This window comes from Vigna radiata, chromosome 4 (genome assembly GCF_000741045.1).
Source record: "Vigna radiata var. radiata cultivar VC1973A chromosome 4, Vradiata_ver6, whole genome shotgun sequence".
Taxonomy (NCBI): domain Eukaryota; kingdom Viridiplantae; phylum Streptophyta; class Magnoliopsida; order Fabales; family Fabaceae; genus Vigna; species Vigna radiata.
Genome location: NC_028354.1, coordinates 17,424,352 through 17,440,463, shown reverse-complemented (window position 1 = coordinate 17,440,463; position 16,112 = coordinate 17,424,352). Strand labels below are relative to the sequence as shown.

The window sequence follows — 16,112 nt, the reverse complement described above, 5'->3', positions numbered from 1 at the left end:
TCAATTGAATCAATCTCTATTTTGCATAGTTATATTTTATTCACACATCCAATTATTTAATTTTTATTTTCAAGTCATACGATTTTAATTCATGCAAACGATAAGGCCTTTCGAGTCTCATGGGAAGAACGATATCGGGCATTACCGATTATATTACTTGAACGATCTGGTACACTTGCCAATGAGTCAACAACAGTGTTGATGACATACGCCTCACATCTCAACAATTTCAAGTTCTGGCAGAGCTCTTCAAAAACCACAATTTCAATGGTGCCTCTACTTCCGCTCAAATTCATCATATTGGCTCTGCTTCAGCCAACCAATCTCCTCTAGGTAATATCTGTCCCACTCTTACTTCTAGACATACTAAACACACTTGGATTCTTGACTTTGGAGCAACTGACCATATAAGTATTTCTCTACAAAATTTTACATCATATAAAAGAATCAAACCCATTCCAATTGCTTTACCTAATGGTGATATCGTTCGTTCTGAATATACTGGAACTGTTACTCTTAACAATGATGTTCACCTTTTCAATGTCCTATATGTTCCACAATTTTCTTTTAATCTCATCTTTATATATCAGTTGATCTCTTTTAATAACTATGAACTAACCTTTTACTCTCATGGTTGTACTGTACAGGATATTCAAACCAGAAAGAAGACTTTTATAGCTAAACTCATTAGTGGCCTGTACATTTTAGATTCTTCCTTCCATATACTTATTTCTGCTACTCAATTTGGCAACAATATTGTAAACAACAACGACCTCTGGCATCTTAGATTAGGACATCCATCTGACATTAGATTGAATACTTTGAAACTTAAATATCCTTTTATTGTTCATAACTCTACATACATATGTGATGCATGCCATCGTGCTAAACAAAGAAAGCTACCTTTCTCTAACAGTACTTCTAAGACTATGAAAATCTTTGATCTTATTCATATCGATATATGGGGTCCTTGCAACATTCTTTCTATGCGTGGTTTCAAATATTTGCTCACTATTGTGGATGACTTTTCTCGTTACACCTGGTTAATACCTATGACTAACAAACCTATTGTTAGAAAAATTGTCATTGATTTTATCACAAACATAGAAAATCAGTTTTCTACTACAATCAAAACTATACGTACCGATAATGGTATTGAGTTTGCTATGCACAGTTTTTTCTCTACTAAAGGTATCAATCATCAAACGACTTGTAATGAAACCCCTCAACAAAATGGCATTGTTGAATGTAAACACCAACATCTGTTAAATGTCACTCGCTCTCTTTTGTTTCAAGCTAATTTGCCCATTATTTTTTGGTGTTTTGCTGCTGAACATGCTACTTTATTGATCAATTGCATGCCTACCCCCTTACTCAACGGTGATACTCCACATGAAAAACTATTTGGGAATTTGTATGATATTTCTGTTCTGCGTGTTTTTGGTTGTTTGTGCTATATTAGCACTTTGACTGCTCATAGGAAGAAATTTGATGCACGGGCTGTTCGTGGCATCTTTCTTGGCTTCCAACAACACACCAAAGGTTATCGGTTCCTTAACTTACAAAATCATACGATTGGTATGTCTCGCAATGTATTGTTTCATGAAAATTGCTTTCCCTATACTTCTATCAATAATTCTGGTTCTAACTCTCTTTCTTTGCCTGTTCCTCATACTTATAGTCATAATTATGACAATATTAATTTTCCTAGTAATAATGTTCATATGCCTACTGCTATTGATACTAATGTTGCTAGTGATATGGTCACCAGTACTAATGACACCACCAGCATTACCAACACTGATGATATTCCCCTAGCTAACACTTACACTAGTGATGATTCTAATACAGATGAGCATGTTGTCACTGTTAGGCGTTCTACTAGGCCCAAACGCCCTCCCATATATCTATCAAATTTTCACACTAATCACATTAGTAGATATCCTATTACTAATTTTCGATCTTATGACAGGTTATCCTCTGATTTCAGACACACCATCCTCTCTATTTCATCCACCACCGAACCTCGCACCTACAAGGAAGCATCTAAAATACCTCAGTGGACTCAAGCTATGCAAGATGAGCTTACTGCTCTAACTAACAACAACACCTGGACCATCACTGATCTTCCTCCTGGCAAAACTGCTATAGGATGCCGCTGGATATACAAAATCAAACACAAGTCTGATGGTTCCATTGAACGTTTTAAAGCCCGCCTTGTTGCTAAGGGCTACACCCAACTTGAAGGATTAGACTACCTCGAGACTTTTGTCCCTGTTGCTAAATTAAGCACTCTACGTCTTCTTCTTGCCGTTGCTGCCTCTCACCATTGGATTCTAAAACAACTTGATGTCAACAATGTTTTTCTTCATGGTGACCTGCATGAAGAAGTTTATATGTAAATCCCCCCCGGCTTCAACCATCATAACCCCAATAAGGTGTGCAAGCTTCAACTATCTTTATATGGGCTCAAACAAGTTGGACGACAATGGTATGATAAACTTTCCACTTTTCTTCTATCTAATAATTACACTAGATCTAATGCTAATCATTCCCTTTTCTTGAAACATGATACTTCCTACACCACTGAGATACAACAAATCACTACTTCTCTTGATAACCTTTTTCACATCAAAAACTTGGGTGATCTCACCTACTTTCTCCGGTTGGAAGTTTCTGGAAACAGTTCTGGAATCTACCTCTGTCAACGGAAGTACACTCTTGATCTTCTTACAAAAGCTGGAATGCTACATTGTGCCCCTATGCCTACTCCTATGGTTCACTCTTCACGTCTCACAAGTCAAGGCGACCTCCTCAGTGATGAAGATGCCTCATCCTACCGAAGACTCATTGGCCGCCTCATCTACCTCACTAATATTAGACCCGACATCACCTTCTCTGTCAATAATCTCAGCCAATTTGTTTCTTCTCCTACCACCGTACATCAACAAGCTGCTCACCGCATTCTCCTATACCTCAAGGGAAGTCCCGGAAATGGCATCCTCCTCCAAAGCAACAACACCAATAAGCTAAAAGCATATAGTGATTCAGACTGGGCCACTTGCCCCGAATCTAGAAAATCTATCACTAGTTACTCCATTTACTATGGCAATTCTATTATTTCTTGGAAATCCAAAAAGTAGCAAACTGTTTCCCGAAGTTCTTCCGAAGTTGAATACCAGGCTCTTGTTGCCGTCACTTGTGAACTACAATGGTTGACCTACGTTCTTCATGACCTTCGCATTAACACTACTCAACCTGTCGTAGTATACTGTGACAATCGCTCCGCTATCCAGATTACCTCTAATCAAGTCTTCCACGAACGCATCAAACACATTGAAATCGACTGTCACATTGTTCGGGACAAGCTCAACACTGGCCTTCTCAAGCTGCTCCCAATTTCTAGCACTGAACAAGCTGTCGACCTCTTCACCAAACCTCTTGCTCCTGCAGTTTTTAAACATCTTCATTCCAAGCTGGGAATGACAAACATCTACTCCCAGCTTGAGGGGGGATGATAATGTTAATAAATATTTGTTATTGGGCTTCTAGCTCTCAGCCCAATCTTTATTACCTTTTCCCCTTTTTATTGTACTCACTGTAATACATTCATTTTCACTTTCAATAATAATATCGTGTTCTGATTCTTCTCTTGCATTCTACTTTACTTTCTCTTTTGTGCTTTTCACTTCTCTGGGTATACCACTGCCCGCCTACACCGTCTTCCTCCCTCGTGCTTCGACTATTTTGCAAAGCTCTCTCTTCAGGTATGAATTTCTTACTTCTCCTATCAATTGATTGGTACTGCAAATGCATCGGGTCTTCTTTATCTCGTACCCTCTGGCAGTTATCTTGATAGGATCTACTATGTTCATGTATCTTTGGCTATGTTCATGTATATATCTTGATAGAAATATTAATATATTTTACTTTAAAGAAAGAAACATATATAGTCCAATGTCCTTTGGCTTTTCAAGAGGAAGAAACATAAAAACCAAGAGTACTTTAATGAGAAATAAGACAAGCAAATAGAGTCACCGATTAAACATCCTAACAACTTTCCTCAAAAATAATTTAAGTTAGTATTAATTGTTAATGTAGGTAAGTGAGATTGGCATGGAGCTCATGGGATTACATATCTTTAATTGTGCTTTGCGTATGAAATTACTAACAAAAGATAGCATAACAACTAACTTTTCTGTTGAAATGGGTAATGAGAGTTAAAAAGACAAGGACAAAATTTGAAAAGGATCATTATAACAGGAAAGTGTATTATGGCAGCAGACCATGTGCCAAAAGGGAAGAAAGTGCAAGAAAGGGATAACCAATGTTCTTTATAACAGCATTACATTTGGTGTTGAAAGTGATATATAGCAAAGATAAATGATTTTCTTATCTACCTAAATTTTTTACATTTATTTAATATTAATCTTATTTTTTATTCTTTTCCTTTTTAAAAAAAAATAAATTTATATTTTTATAATATTTTATCCTTATAATCAAATAAATATAAAAGTATATCACGATTCTCTCTCTTCTCCTTAGCAATCTCTCCTGAAGGATGTATCATTTTTCTCTGATCTACTCTTTGATACCCACTTTCTTATAAAAAGAACAAGCGTTAATTACTATTTTAATTTACTCAAATCGGACCCATGTCTACATTAAAAGTTGGTTTTTTATGTTGTTAAAACTTATTTGTTCTTATTAAGAGCCAAATCGTAAACTGCAAAAGCATAATGTAATTGTATGGATAATAAAGGCGAGTTTCATAGATGGGTTTACAGATAAAAATATCTTTCAAATGTAAGGAAGAGAGACGTAATTTGATGCAGTGTTTTTTTTTCTTCTTTTAATTAATGTTTCCGAATTCGTTCTGAAAATCCGTCTAATAAATGCTAAATATAAGCAAGCTTTCTATCGAGAAAGAACAACGTTTGTTACTTGTTACGTAGGTAAATCACAATTCAAAAGACTATTTATGTGGCCCATGCTATTGACAGCAAAAGTTAGTTCCTCCAAGAAAGTGAAGAATTCCGGTACGAAATTTAATGTATAATTAGAGCTGTTCCATCACCAACTTCAATCAACCCTTAGAGATTTTTCCAACTTCTGCTCAACTTTTTTCCATATCAATATCTGAATCCAGTTTTTCTCAAATGTCAGAAAAACATTCCAACAATTCATCCGTGAATGTGCCTTTAGTAGCCGATCATGGCGAGTTGGCTCAGCATAAAACCATAACGTATCCTCCTTCTGCACAAGACACTGTATCCTTCTTTCATACTTGTCTTAACGGACTCAATGCAATATCAGGTTCCATCATTTACAACTCATGTTCTTTATCTATATAAACTTCTTTTTTTCAGTTACCTCAATGTTTGGTTTGCAGGTGTAGGTATACTCTCAGTTCCTTACGCTCTTGCATCTGGAGGATGGTTAAGCTTGCTTCTTTTGTTTGGTATTGCCACTGCAGCACTTTACACGGGCACGTTAATAAAAAGATGCATGGATATGAATACGAATATCAGAAGCTATCCTGATATAGGTGAACTTGCATTTGAAAAAACAGGAAGGATAATAGTGTCAGTATCCATGTATACTGAACTTTATTTAGTTTCAATAGGATTTTTGATTCTTGAAGGTGATAACTTGAGTAACTTGTTTCCTAATGCGAAGGTTCAGATAGCTGGCTTAGCTATTGCAGGTAAACAATTCTTTGTGATATTGGTTTCCCTTATCATTCTGCCCACAGTTTGGTTGGATAGCTTGAGTCTACTCTCTTATGTATCTGCAAGTGGAGTCTTTGCTTCTTTTCTCATCATCCTTTCAATAACATGGACTGCAATATTTGATGGAGTTGGTTTTCATCATAAAGGAATGCTTGTCCATTGGAATGGTCTTCCCACAGCTGTTAGTTTGTATGCCTTCTGTTATTGTGCACATCCTCTGTTTCCGACATTGTACAATTCGATGACAAACAAACATCGCTTCACTAATGTAAGTACTTCTGTTTGATTTGAATAACATTGGTTAATTTAATCCTATGTCATAATGAAGTTTATCTATTATAATATCAGGTCTTAATTGGATGTTTTCTCTTAACCACTGTGGGCTATGCATCCATGGCTACAGTGGGTTATTTAATGTTTGGTGAAGAGGTTGAGTCACAAGTAACACTAAACCTACCTCTGAACAAAATTAGCTCAAAAGTAACAATATACACAACGTTGATGAATCCCATATCGAAGTTTGCTTTGATGGCAACACCTATTACGAATGCTTTAAAAGACTTGCTTCCAAGGAGGTACAGAAATAGGGTAACGAGCATCTTAGTTAGCACACTGTTGGTAATGAGCACCACCATTGCTGCCCTTGTTCTTCCTTTCTTTGGGTCTCTGATGTCACTGGTTGGAGCCTTTCTAAGTGTCACAGCTTCTATTCTGCTTCCATGCTTGTGCTACTTCAAGATTTCAGACACTTATAGGAACTTTGGGTGTGAGAGTGTAGTCATAGTGATACTAATAATGGCAGCTTTAGCAATGGCAATATCTGGGACCTATACTTCTTTCATGGAAATAGCACACCACCTGGTTCAACTATGACCCAATCAAATGCAACACTGTGTTCATGAAGAACCCGTCAGTTCATTAAATTGAAACACTAACTCCCATGAATAAAAAGACTTACACTTATGTAACAAATAAAAGTGCAACTGTTTGCTTTTATTTTCAATCATATGATTGGAATAACTGTGTCACTGTTGTGGTTGAAATATGAATTTTTATTGATAAATAATATCATGATACACTTTTATATTCATTTTACATAGAGCATAAGTGTATCCGTACGGTTTCTTGCACACAATCAAGCTGACTATCCAAGCCGGCTGACTGTCCAGGCCGGCCAACCACCCTGGCCGACTATATGGTTAGATTATAAACGATAATAGCTCATTAAAGCTCCAAATGGAAATTAAATAAATGTTTCAAGTATGATTTCAGATCGTCATTAGGCCGACGAAAGGTAATAGCCTATAAATAAAGGTCTCATGTATGATTTCAGACCACTTTGTATGTTATGCACACCACATACATCACTTATAGTGATAACCGTTTGGTCATTTTTACTGACTTGAGCGTCGAAGTGTCTTTGACAGATACCGGCTTGCTTAGGAGAAGGAAAATAGTTTACCATTTTATTTCATTATTATTTTTATTAATAAAATTCAAAATAGTGATTACTTTTAAAAAAGTAAGTTAACAACTCTTATATTATAAGGGATAAGATAAACATATGAATTATGTAAACAAAATATAAAATCATCTTTATACATATAGTTATAACAATGTAATATAATATAGATATTATTCTTATTAGCAATAACAATACAAAATATTAATAAAGTTATAATTATAAAAATAAATATAAATATCTTTTACAATTTTATTATAAATAATATTTATTTATTTTGTAGATAATTTTATTATTATAAATAGTTATTTGAATTTAAAAACTTAATTTTTTTAGAAAAAAGTGAACAAATAAAAGAAATATTTAAATTTGAACAGGTAATCATTTAACAAAATAAAATTCGTAACAACTTAATTAAAATATATACAAGATAAATTTCTTTTATATAATTATAAAAAAGTTATTATTAAACAATAAATATGAGGCTAGAAAAAAAAATGAACAAATGAAATATTATTTGTTGTAACCAACTCAAATTTATTCATTTTTTTCAATTGAGAACAATGAATGTAAGAGTAGTACAAACGTTCTAATACATTAATATCAAAACATCTCTAAGCCATAAACAACACTTGCGTGTTTTTTTCAAGTCATTATCTGTATGAAAATAAAGTCTTTTAATCTCATTAAAAACATGCAGAGTGACCAAACTATCTGAACCTGCATGATGGCTTTTTCTGGCACTGTTATCCAAACCCAAGGACTTACTAACTTTGTCTAAACCACCATAAAGGTTGGGACAAAATTTAACAAGATGTTTAACATCGTATATTTTGTGTCCAAAGAAGAATTTAACGAGATGTAGAAAGCCACCCAAGTTGGAAGGTAGAATTGGTTGCATGTGCAGAAAACGATGACTCAATACCTTGACCAAGTAGGCAAAATCATAAGCACCATGAAAAGTAATCCACTGAATATGATTATTGCAGAGGAGTCCTGAGATCATCATGAGCTCAACGAATCGCATGATGTTGACTCCAAAGCTTCGATTCTTATGAAAATCCATGCCTTGGCTTTGGAGGAGGGCGACTCACAAAAGTTGAATTCCCAAATGAAACGGTTGGATGTTCCAAAGGTTGGAAGGTTTCCATGGCGGTCTGAAAAGGTTAACCCAATTTGGAGAAGGTGAGTACGATCCACATTGGCTTTCATCACTGCATAATTATTTTGTGGTTGTCGAAACTTTGGATCTAACTGAAATATGACACCAGGAAACTCTGTATCCATGGAGATGAAAGGGAAGAACCTAATCACTCTATGAATTAATTCGAACTCAGCTTCAAGATTGTATGACCACACTGATCGTGTCATCACAACACCACATGACATGTCCATCTTAGTATCTCTACTCCTATCCCTTTTTTCAAAAACAATAAAATAGAACTATAACTTCACACTTTTATAGTGATGGATTATGAAAAAAATCATAAACTATATATATAGATAAATAGATAGATAGATATGTATATGGATATATAGATAAATAGATATAGATATAGATATAGAGAGATATATGTATATAATATTGTGTTATTTGCTTTAAAGCATGAAATTAAATGATAAATAATTTTTTTTTAAAATGATATATTGAAATCTAATCATTTATTTCATCTTTTTTATATTTGATTATACTTAAATAATTTATAACTTATCTATTTGATATATAAGATCTTATAAGATTGTTATATTTAAATAATAGATAACTATTTTATCTATTTTATGTTCCATGTCAATTTTGAAAGTTTTCAAAATTAAAAGGAAAATTTTGAGTTATACATGATAAAAATAAAGAAATAAAAATAAGATAATCTTCATCTAACATAATACAATTTGTACGCCAAAAAATGTAATAATTATCAACAAATCTTATTATCCCTTAATTTGAACTATATAAATAAATGTAATTTGCATATTTTTAAATCCAATTTTCATTATAAGCCACGTAAATATATAGACTTAATGTATAGTAGAAGCATATCACATGATACGTCTCACCATAATCATTTAAATATTTATGTTTCTCAATTTACATTTTTTTATAGTTTTGATACGGGATATAGATATATTTAATTTTAAACAATTATTTTTTCGTAATTATTTTTCCATTACATATATTGGTTATTTCATAATTAGTTATTTTTTCAAAATAAATTTAAATTTCATCTTAATCTGATGAGGGAATTTTGATAAATAGCAAATAATTAGTTTTATTTATTTTTTCTTTTACGTTAAGGTCCTACACCCATCAAATTTCTTCCATCACCTCGTCACTTCTGAATTACTTTTTGTAACACAATCTACAATTCCGGATTATTTTTGTTTGGAAAGCAATCTTCCTCTTCTATTAGGGAGGTGTAGGAAGTAATAGTCTCTTCTAAAAACACCTACTACTTTTATTAGAAACTGATATGTGCTGAGTAAAATTAATTATCAGAAACCTATTTCTGTCATAATAAGAAATTCATTTTTTCGCTTAATTTTTGTAATTTGTTTCATGCTTTTTTTAAATTTTTTCATACAAAGCAATTGTTAAATTATTAATTAAATTAGACAATTTTAAATGAGTTGAAGTAACATTTTTTATCCGTGATTAATTTTTGGGACTGCTCTTGCTTTAAGCATTGCTTTTTTGAGGTCTTCATGTGTTTTGCATTCGTAAGGTTGAAAGTTCAATTTAAAATTCAAAGTGAAAATCCAAAATTAGAAGATAAATTTAGAATTTTAAAATTTATGGAGTGCCACTTGAAACTATGGAAAAGAAGCTGTTAAAAAGTGGTTGTGAGCCCAGTCAGCAATCTAATTGGTAATGGGAAAGCCCAATCAGAAGATCCAGGAGGAGCATTACCTCAACTTATATTAGATTACATAGATAAGTAAAGAGGAGGGATAAACAAAATTAATACAACTGTACTAAATTATTAAAAAAATTATAATGAATAAAAAATAATTTATTTGAACTGAATTGAAATAAAAGTTAGTTTAAACGAATTAAATTGAATTATTTTTATTTTATCAAATTATGTTGATTGAATTGCTTTCTACTTTAATTTGTTTTCGAATAACACAGTCGAACTACAATAATCTTAAATTGAATTGTATTATTTTTTAATCAAATTATATTAAATTTGAATGAAATATACTAATTTTAAGGTGAATTGGTTGGAACTGGTTTTGAATTTTATTAATAAATTATTTAACTGAATATTACATTTCAATTAAAAAAATAAAAGAATATAGTATTTATAAAAAAAATTTATAATATAGGTTTCTCCTAAAAAAATAAACAAATAACAAACATAAAGCTAAATAAATAAGAAAAATTTGTTTTTACTCAAAAACATAAATTCTCTTATAAACAATAAAATAAAAAAACTTAATAAATCTTTAAATATAAATTGTATTATAAATAGATACTAAATAAAAGTATGCACATAAATTTTAATAATAACCACAAGAATCGAACCAAGTGAGTTCATTAAACAAAAATTTAAATATCTTTTTTACTGAGCGAAAAGAATATCTCTAATGAGTATCACAAGGTAAAAGTTCCACCAAATATAAAAAGTTGCATTCAGCAAAAATAAATAAATAAAATCATGCCTAAAACCACATTAGTGTATTTTAAAAGGGGCAAGAGAATGCAAAAAACCACATAAGATGAATTTAGGCTATTTTTGCTAAATTCACAAAAATTTGGCCTTCATAGAAATCAGAATGAATCACAATTTATGGTAAAAGATTCTCTGTATTTGGATCACAGTATTAAATGAAAAAAAATAAAAATATAGATAAGAAGTAATTATTGTTTATTAAATAATATTTAATTCTTGTCAATAGTGACTTATGTACTCCCTTCATTCGTCCTAGTCCTCTTTGGTTTGTTCTTCTTTTCTTTCTCGTGGTTTTCATGGTCCTTAATGTTTTGTCATTATTGTTGGAGTTTTTTGTTTTCTTCTTTTTGTAATCTTTTAGTGGTGGTGGTGTTCTGTTCATCTTCTTCATAAGATAGGTTGATTTAACGTTTGCATTTAGAAGTAGGAAACAAGACAGAAGTCAATAGTCGGTTTACAAAATCAATAGATTTCAAAATTTAATGGGAAAAAAAAAATTAGATTTCATATATAATTAGATTTCGAAATCGGATATAAAAGTCATTAACTCTAAAAAAACCTATATATTAACATCTTATCTGGTTTTAAATCTAGATAAAAATTCACCAAATTTTAAAACTTAATGAAATATTAATTGGATTTTAAAATCCAATCAAAATTCAATTAAAGAAATATTTTAAACTTCGGCATCTGTTATTACTTTTATAAATTTTTAATTTTTGAATTTATATTTTCTGTAGTTTTTGTTTCTGATTTATTAATTTTTTTTATTTTTTAATTTAATATAATGCATTTTACTTTATTAAAATATATTAAATTGTACTAAATATTTGTTAAATTTTAAATTAAAAAATATATTAAACGGAAAATACGTTAAAATATTTATGAATTTTTCAATTGTTTTTTTAATTTATTAAAATAATTTTTACTTATTTTTGTTAAATAAAATATATTTTAACATATTAAAATATAATATATATTAAATTTTATTAAAATATTATTATAAACCAAATATTTATTAATTTATAAATTCAAAAAATATAAAGTAATATTTTAAATGAATTTTGAAATCCATTAACACGCGGATTTCCAAATCTTATTTTTTTAAGTATTTTTTAATTTAAAAATTAATAATGTTTATCTCAATTTAGTATTTTAAAATAATTTAATATATGTTAACATTTTACTATTTTAAAATATATTTTATTAAATTAAAATAAATAGAAAAACATTTTAAGAAATTAAAAACAAAATAAAATAGTGGTGAATATGTTTTCAAATTTTAAAATTCATTAATAGATTACGAAATTGGTTAAATATATGAATTTGTTGAAGATCTTATCTCAACAAATTTTAAAATTTATCATAATTTTTAATGATATTTTGAGATTCATTTATATTTATAATGGATTTTAAAAACTATTTAAGTTTTCAAATTCTTTTAAAATTATGGAGAACTTCAATAGATATCAACAGAAAAAAATAATAGAGGATGTTACATCAATTAATTAGGAGAGACAAAAGGTTAAAAAAATTATCAAAATTAGTAGTAAATTTTTTAAAAAAATTGGAGGTGGAGAAAGAGGCCATAAAACCAAAAATACCTCGAATTTAATAATTGATCCAAATAGTAACTTTGAAAACGACGTTGATGTTCTATAATTTTTCCAAGGTATATAATAAATACCTGAGACTGCTAATAAAGATTTTATTAAGAGTGTCGATCGTGAGGAACTTCCTAAAACTATTCAAAGTTGTTGCTATTTATAACTGTGACCACAAAGAAAATAGAAGACACTGTTGTACACAAAAAGAAGAATTACCAGTTATTTGATAAGTTCTAGATTTAATTTTAAAAAGTATTTTTTGACACACAAAAACTTTTACATTTATTTAGTATTATTTTTTTAACTTTTTATTTTTTCTTTCTTAAAAAATATAAAAATTTATATTTTATTGATTATTTCACTCTTGTAATATGAATTAAATAAATATAAAAATATAAAAGTATGTTATGATATAAACCTCTTCTACCAGATTTTTCGCGTTTGTCGGGAACGGAGATGGTGAAGTTGGCTTGGGCAATCTACAAATGAAGATGTTGTCTCACTCCTTTTGTGTTTGAAGGAGATAAAATTATTTTGCTGTGGGATGCTAACTCTATTATCCATGCCCTTTGATTCAGTAGAGGAAGATGGGAGATAGCCTTGAAGTGGTGGTTGTCATATCAACTCATTTCAGATGAACTAAACGATATATCACAATTTCTTACACACTTCAATGTACAGTAAGTTTAACATTATCTATTTTAACATCGGATATGACTCTATTAATATAAATTTAAAAACATAGAAACCAAATGTCTCTACATTTTTAAAATTAGATACTAAACTGAAAATTATCTATCAAGACCAAGTGAGCATTTAAACCTTTTATTTATTACACGTTTTACATTACTTTTAAAGATCCTTTATAACTTTTACTCTAATACTTAATTTATTTATTTTAAGGGCAATATACCATATGAGTCGGACGGACTGATCAAGAACATCCGGTAGGTTAATTGCAGCTTGGGAAGGTACGAAAGTTCATGATACAAGAACCACCAAAGTCATCACCTGAGATAACCAATAACAGTTCAACGTTCGACTGACTAAAATTGATATTTCAAGAGGGACCGCCCGGTCAAGGCAGCGGGTAACAGTTAGAATTAAATTAAGGTACAACATGATTAACAATATTGGGTCAGTAATTGGGTCGTGGTTAAGATCTCACTAATCACAGACCCATGGCAAAAACTATAAATAGAGGTCAAAAGTGAAAAGTAGTTGGTTACATTGATGGCACATTTACTCCCACTTTCTCTTTCTATCTCTACCTTTTAACTATATTGGTTACATTGATGGCACATTTACTTCCACTTTCTCTTTCTATCTCTATCTTTTGATTATACTGACTTGAGCATCGGAACATCTTTGACAGATACCCGACAGGACGCTATAGAAGGAAGACCGACTTCGAAAAAAAGATTACTCAACCGAATGTCTAAGAAAAAAAATATAGATATTGGAACGAGGCCGATCATTCAACCAAAATAGTAAATAAATAAAAATTATAAATTCTTCTTAATCCAAATACCTACATATAATAACTTTCCTTATTGAGAAGTTTCTTCTATATAAACTTTTTCATGCTCAACCTTATCAATACTGATAACTCTAACATTTATATATTTCAACCATGATCTTCTTAATTAAATTACATTCATGCCCTTCATCTATTACAATTATTTTTCTATTTCTTTTACTTGTATTTAATTTCATTGAACATGAGGTCTTGTACAACAATTTATTTTTAAATACTGTGATTAAATTAATATTAAAAATATATTTTATTTAGTATGGGCTTAGCTAACATTAATGCATTTTTATTTTAAAATTTATTTAATTTAACATTAATTTAACCGAAACTAAATTATTTTAATTAAAAGATAATGACAAATATAACATCAACTTAATCAACACAATAAAATTGATCTTTAAAAATTAACAATAATAAAATAGTATCTACAATTTTAAAATTATACATAAATTATATAAATGTATCACTATGAATTAAATTTTTATTTATTAGAATAAGTACAAATTTTATTAAGAGAATGTTTATTTGATGAAGATGATATGAGGAAGACGATTTTAGAAAGAGAAATTAGATAAATCTAAGAAGATTTTAGAATAAATTGTATGTTATTTTTTTCAAATGATTTGGAAGTGATTAAGAATGAATTTGAAACTAAAATTTGTACAGAATTTGATCAATGATAATAAAAAGAATTTTTATAAATAAAAATTGAAAATTACTAAAATGTTTTTAGTGATAAAAGTAATATAAAATAAAATTTATTAATAATATATTTATTGATGAAAAAAATATTAAATATTAAAAAATTAAAATAAAATAATATTTAAGTAAAGTCATAGATCCAACACAGGCTCACAAACTTCAAGAAGATCACCTCTACGTTCCACTTCTTAACACCTGCAAAACAAAAGAATGGGTTAAGCATCAATCCATTACAACCTTACTCCTTAAGGAGTGCATGGACACCATTGAAAACTTCAATACGAATCTTTGTCCATGTAATTGGCCCATGGATGCTTTACGAATCTTTGTCCTTGGTCTCCATGTTGACGACAAACACGCCTTATAAATTGCATAAAACCACAATACATTAAACGTAAAAATTGTACAAAGGAAAAATTGATATTTATCATTTAATCTTTTCAAATCCTCGCATATTATATATGATTAAAAACTATCTCACAAGTCATTGTCTTATCTCGCCTTCATCAAACACCATTTTAATTTCAATAGTAAATTCATTTTCGTTGATCCTTTTAAATAGTACAATGCCTCTTAGCCAACCGAGTCTAAATCACTATTTTATTTTCTTATCTATAATGTCATTGTTCTACCTTTATCAATTTGTCTAAATGTTTGTAGTGTCATTGTCAACCTTTAGCAAGTTAGGTCCATCCCAACCGAAGGGAAATACTTTGACAACAGAAAACTGGAACTCGTTTCAGGACTTGGATGACTACAACCAACATAGTTAGAACTTTACCATCATTTCGTCATGTTCAAGGACAAACTTCATGTGAACTTCACAGGAAAACCTGCGCATTAACTGTCGTACCTGATGTCAATACTTTTCACTTTGTTATTACATACTTATATAACTCATTTATCTTTATATGCAAAAAGTTATTTTAATTTTTATGAACTGTTTCGTTTTCCTCTCGTGTGCAGAGAAGATAAATCCTATTTTAACTTTTTTCTTTTACATTTGACATTATTTTTTTATTATTTCTTTTCTTTTATCTAACTTTACTACCCTTTCCTTTTCATATACTCGCCAACGGCACACTTAACTTGGGGACTATGCTGAAAATACATATTTCTTGCCCTAAATTAACGAGCCTTTTCTCCGAATTTTAACACATTCTATATTTAGAACTCAAATAACGATGCTTTACTTTTGATTATAAAAAAATTAATGATTCTTTTAGTACACATAAATTTTTTCCATTAATTTAACATAATCTTTATTTGTTTTTTATTTTATTTTTTTAAAATATAAAACTCTACTATTTTATAACTATTTTATCTTTTTATCACGTGTCAAATTATATTCACCAACAGTTTTTTCATCTTTAATGTACCTTTGAACTCTTTGAGGCAAATGCA

General features: G+C 30.0%; 1 protein-coding gene and 1 pseudogene across 2 annotated transcripts; one reads left to right on the top strand and one right to left on the bottom strand.

Annotated features, from left to right (window-relative positions):
- The first annotated feature begins 3,531 nt into the window (after positions 1-3,531).
- On the top strand, positions 3,532-6,857 carry LOC106758867 (amino acid transporter AVT1I). Of its 2 annotated transcripts, XM_022779993.1 has the most exons (6): positions 3,532-3,767; positions 4,956-5,039; positions 5,167-5,316; positions 5,393-5,707; positions 5,879-6,000; positions 6,081-6,857. In XM_022779993.1, the coding sequence occupies exons 2-6, from the start codon at positions 4,982-4,984 to the stop codon at positions 6,603-6,605; spliced, it is 1,170 nt and encodes a 389-aa protein (XP_022635714.1). In that variant the 5' UTR covers positions 3,532-3,767; positions 4,956-4,981; the 3' UTR covers positions 6,606-6,857. The 2 variants fall into 2 exon arrangements, with proteins under 2 accessions (XP_022635714.1, XP_014497354.1); XM_014641868.2 differs by having other exon boundaries at positions 3,632-3,767; positions 5,393-6,000.
- Positions 6,858-7,797: 940 nt separating this feature from the next.
- On the bottom strand, positions 7,798-8,606 carry LOC106758460 (annotated as a pseudogene).
- Between the last annotated feature and the right edge of the window lie 7,506 nt (positions 8,607-16,112).

Bases quoted from the DNA above. Each gene is read 5' to 3' on its own strand.
- LOC106758867 (XM_014641868.2), top strand. From the start codon at position 4,982: ATGTGGCCCATGCTATTGACAGCAAAAGTTAGTTCCTCCAAGAAAGTG. The intron at 5,040-5,166 runs GTACGAAATTTA...CTCAAATGTCAG, and splicing joins CAAGAAAGTGAAGAATTCCG to AAAAACATTCCAACAATTCA. The intron at 5,317-5,392 runs GTTCCATCATTT...TTTGGTTTGCAG, and splicing joins CGGACTCAATGCAATATCAG to GTGTAGGTATACTCTCAGTT.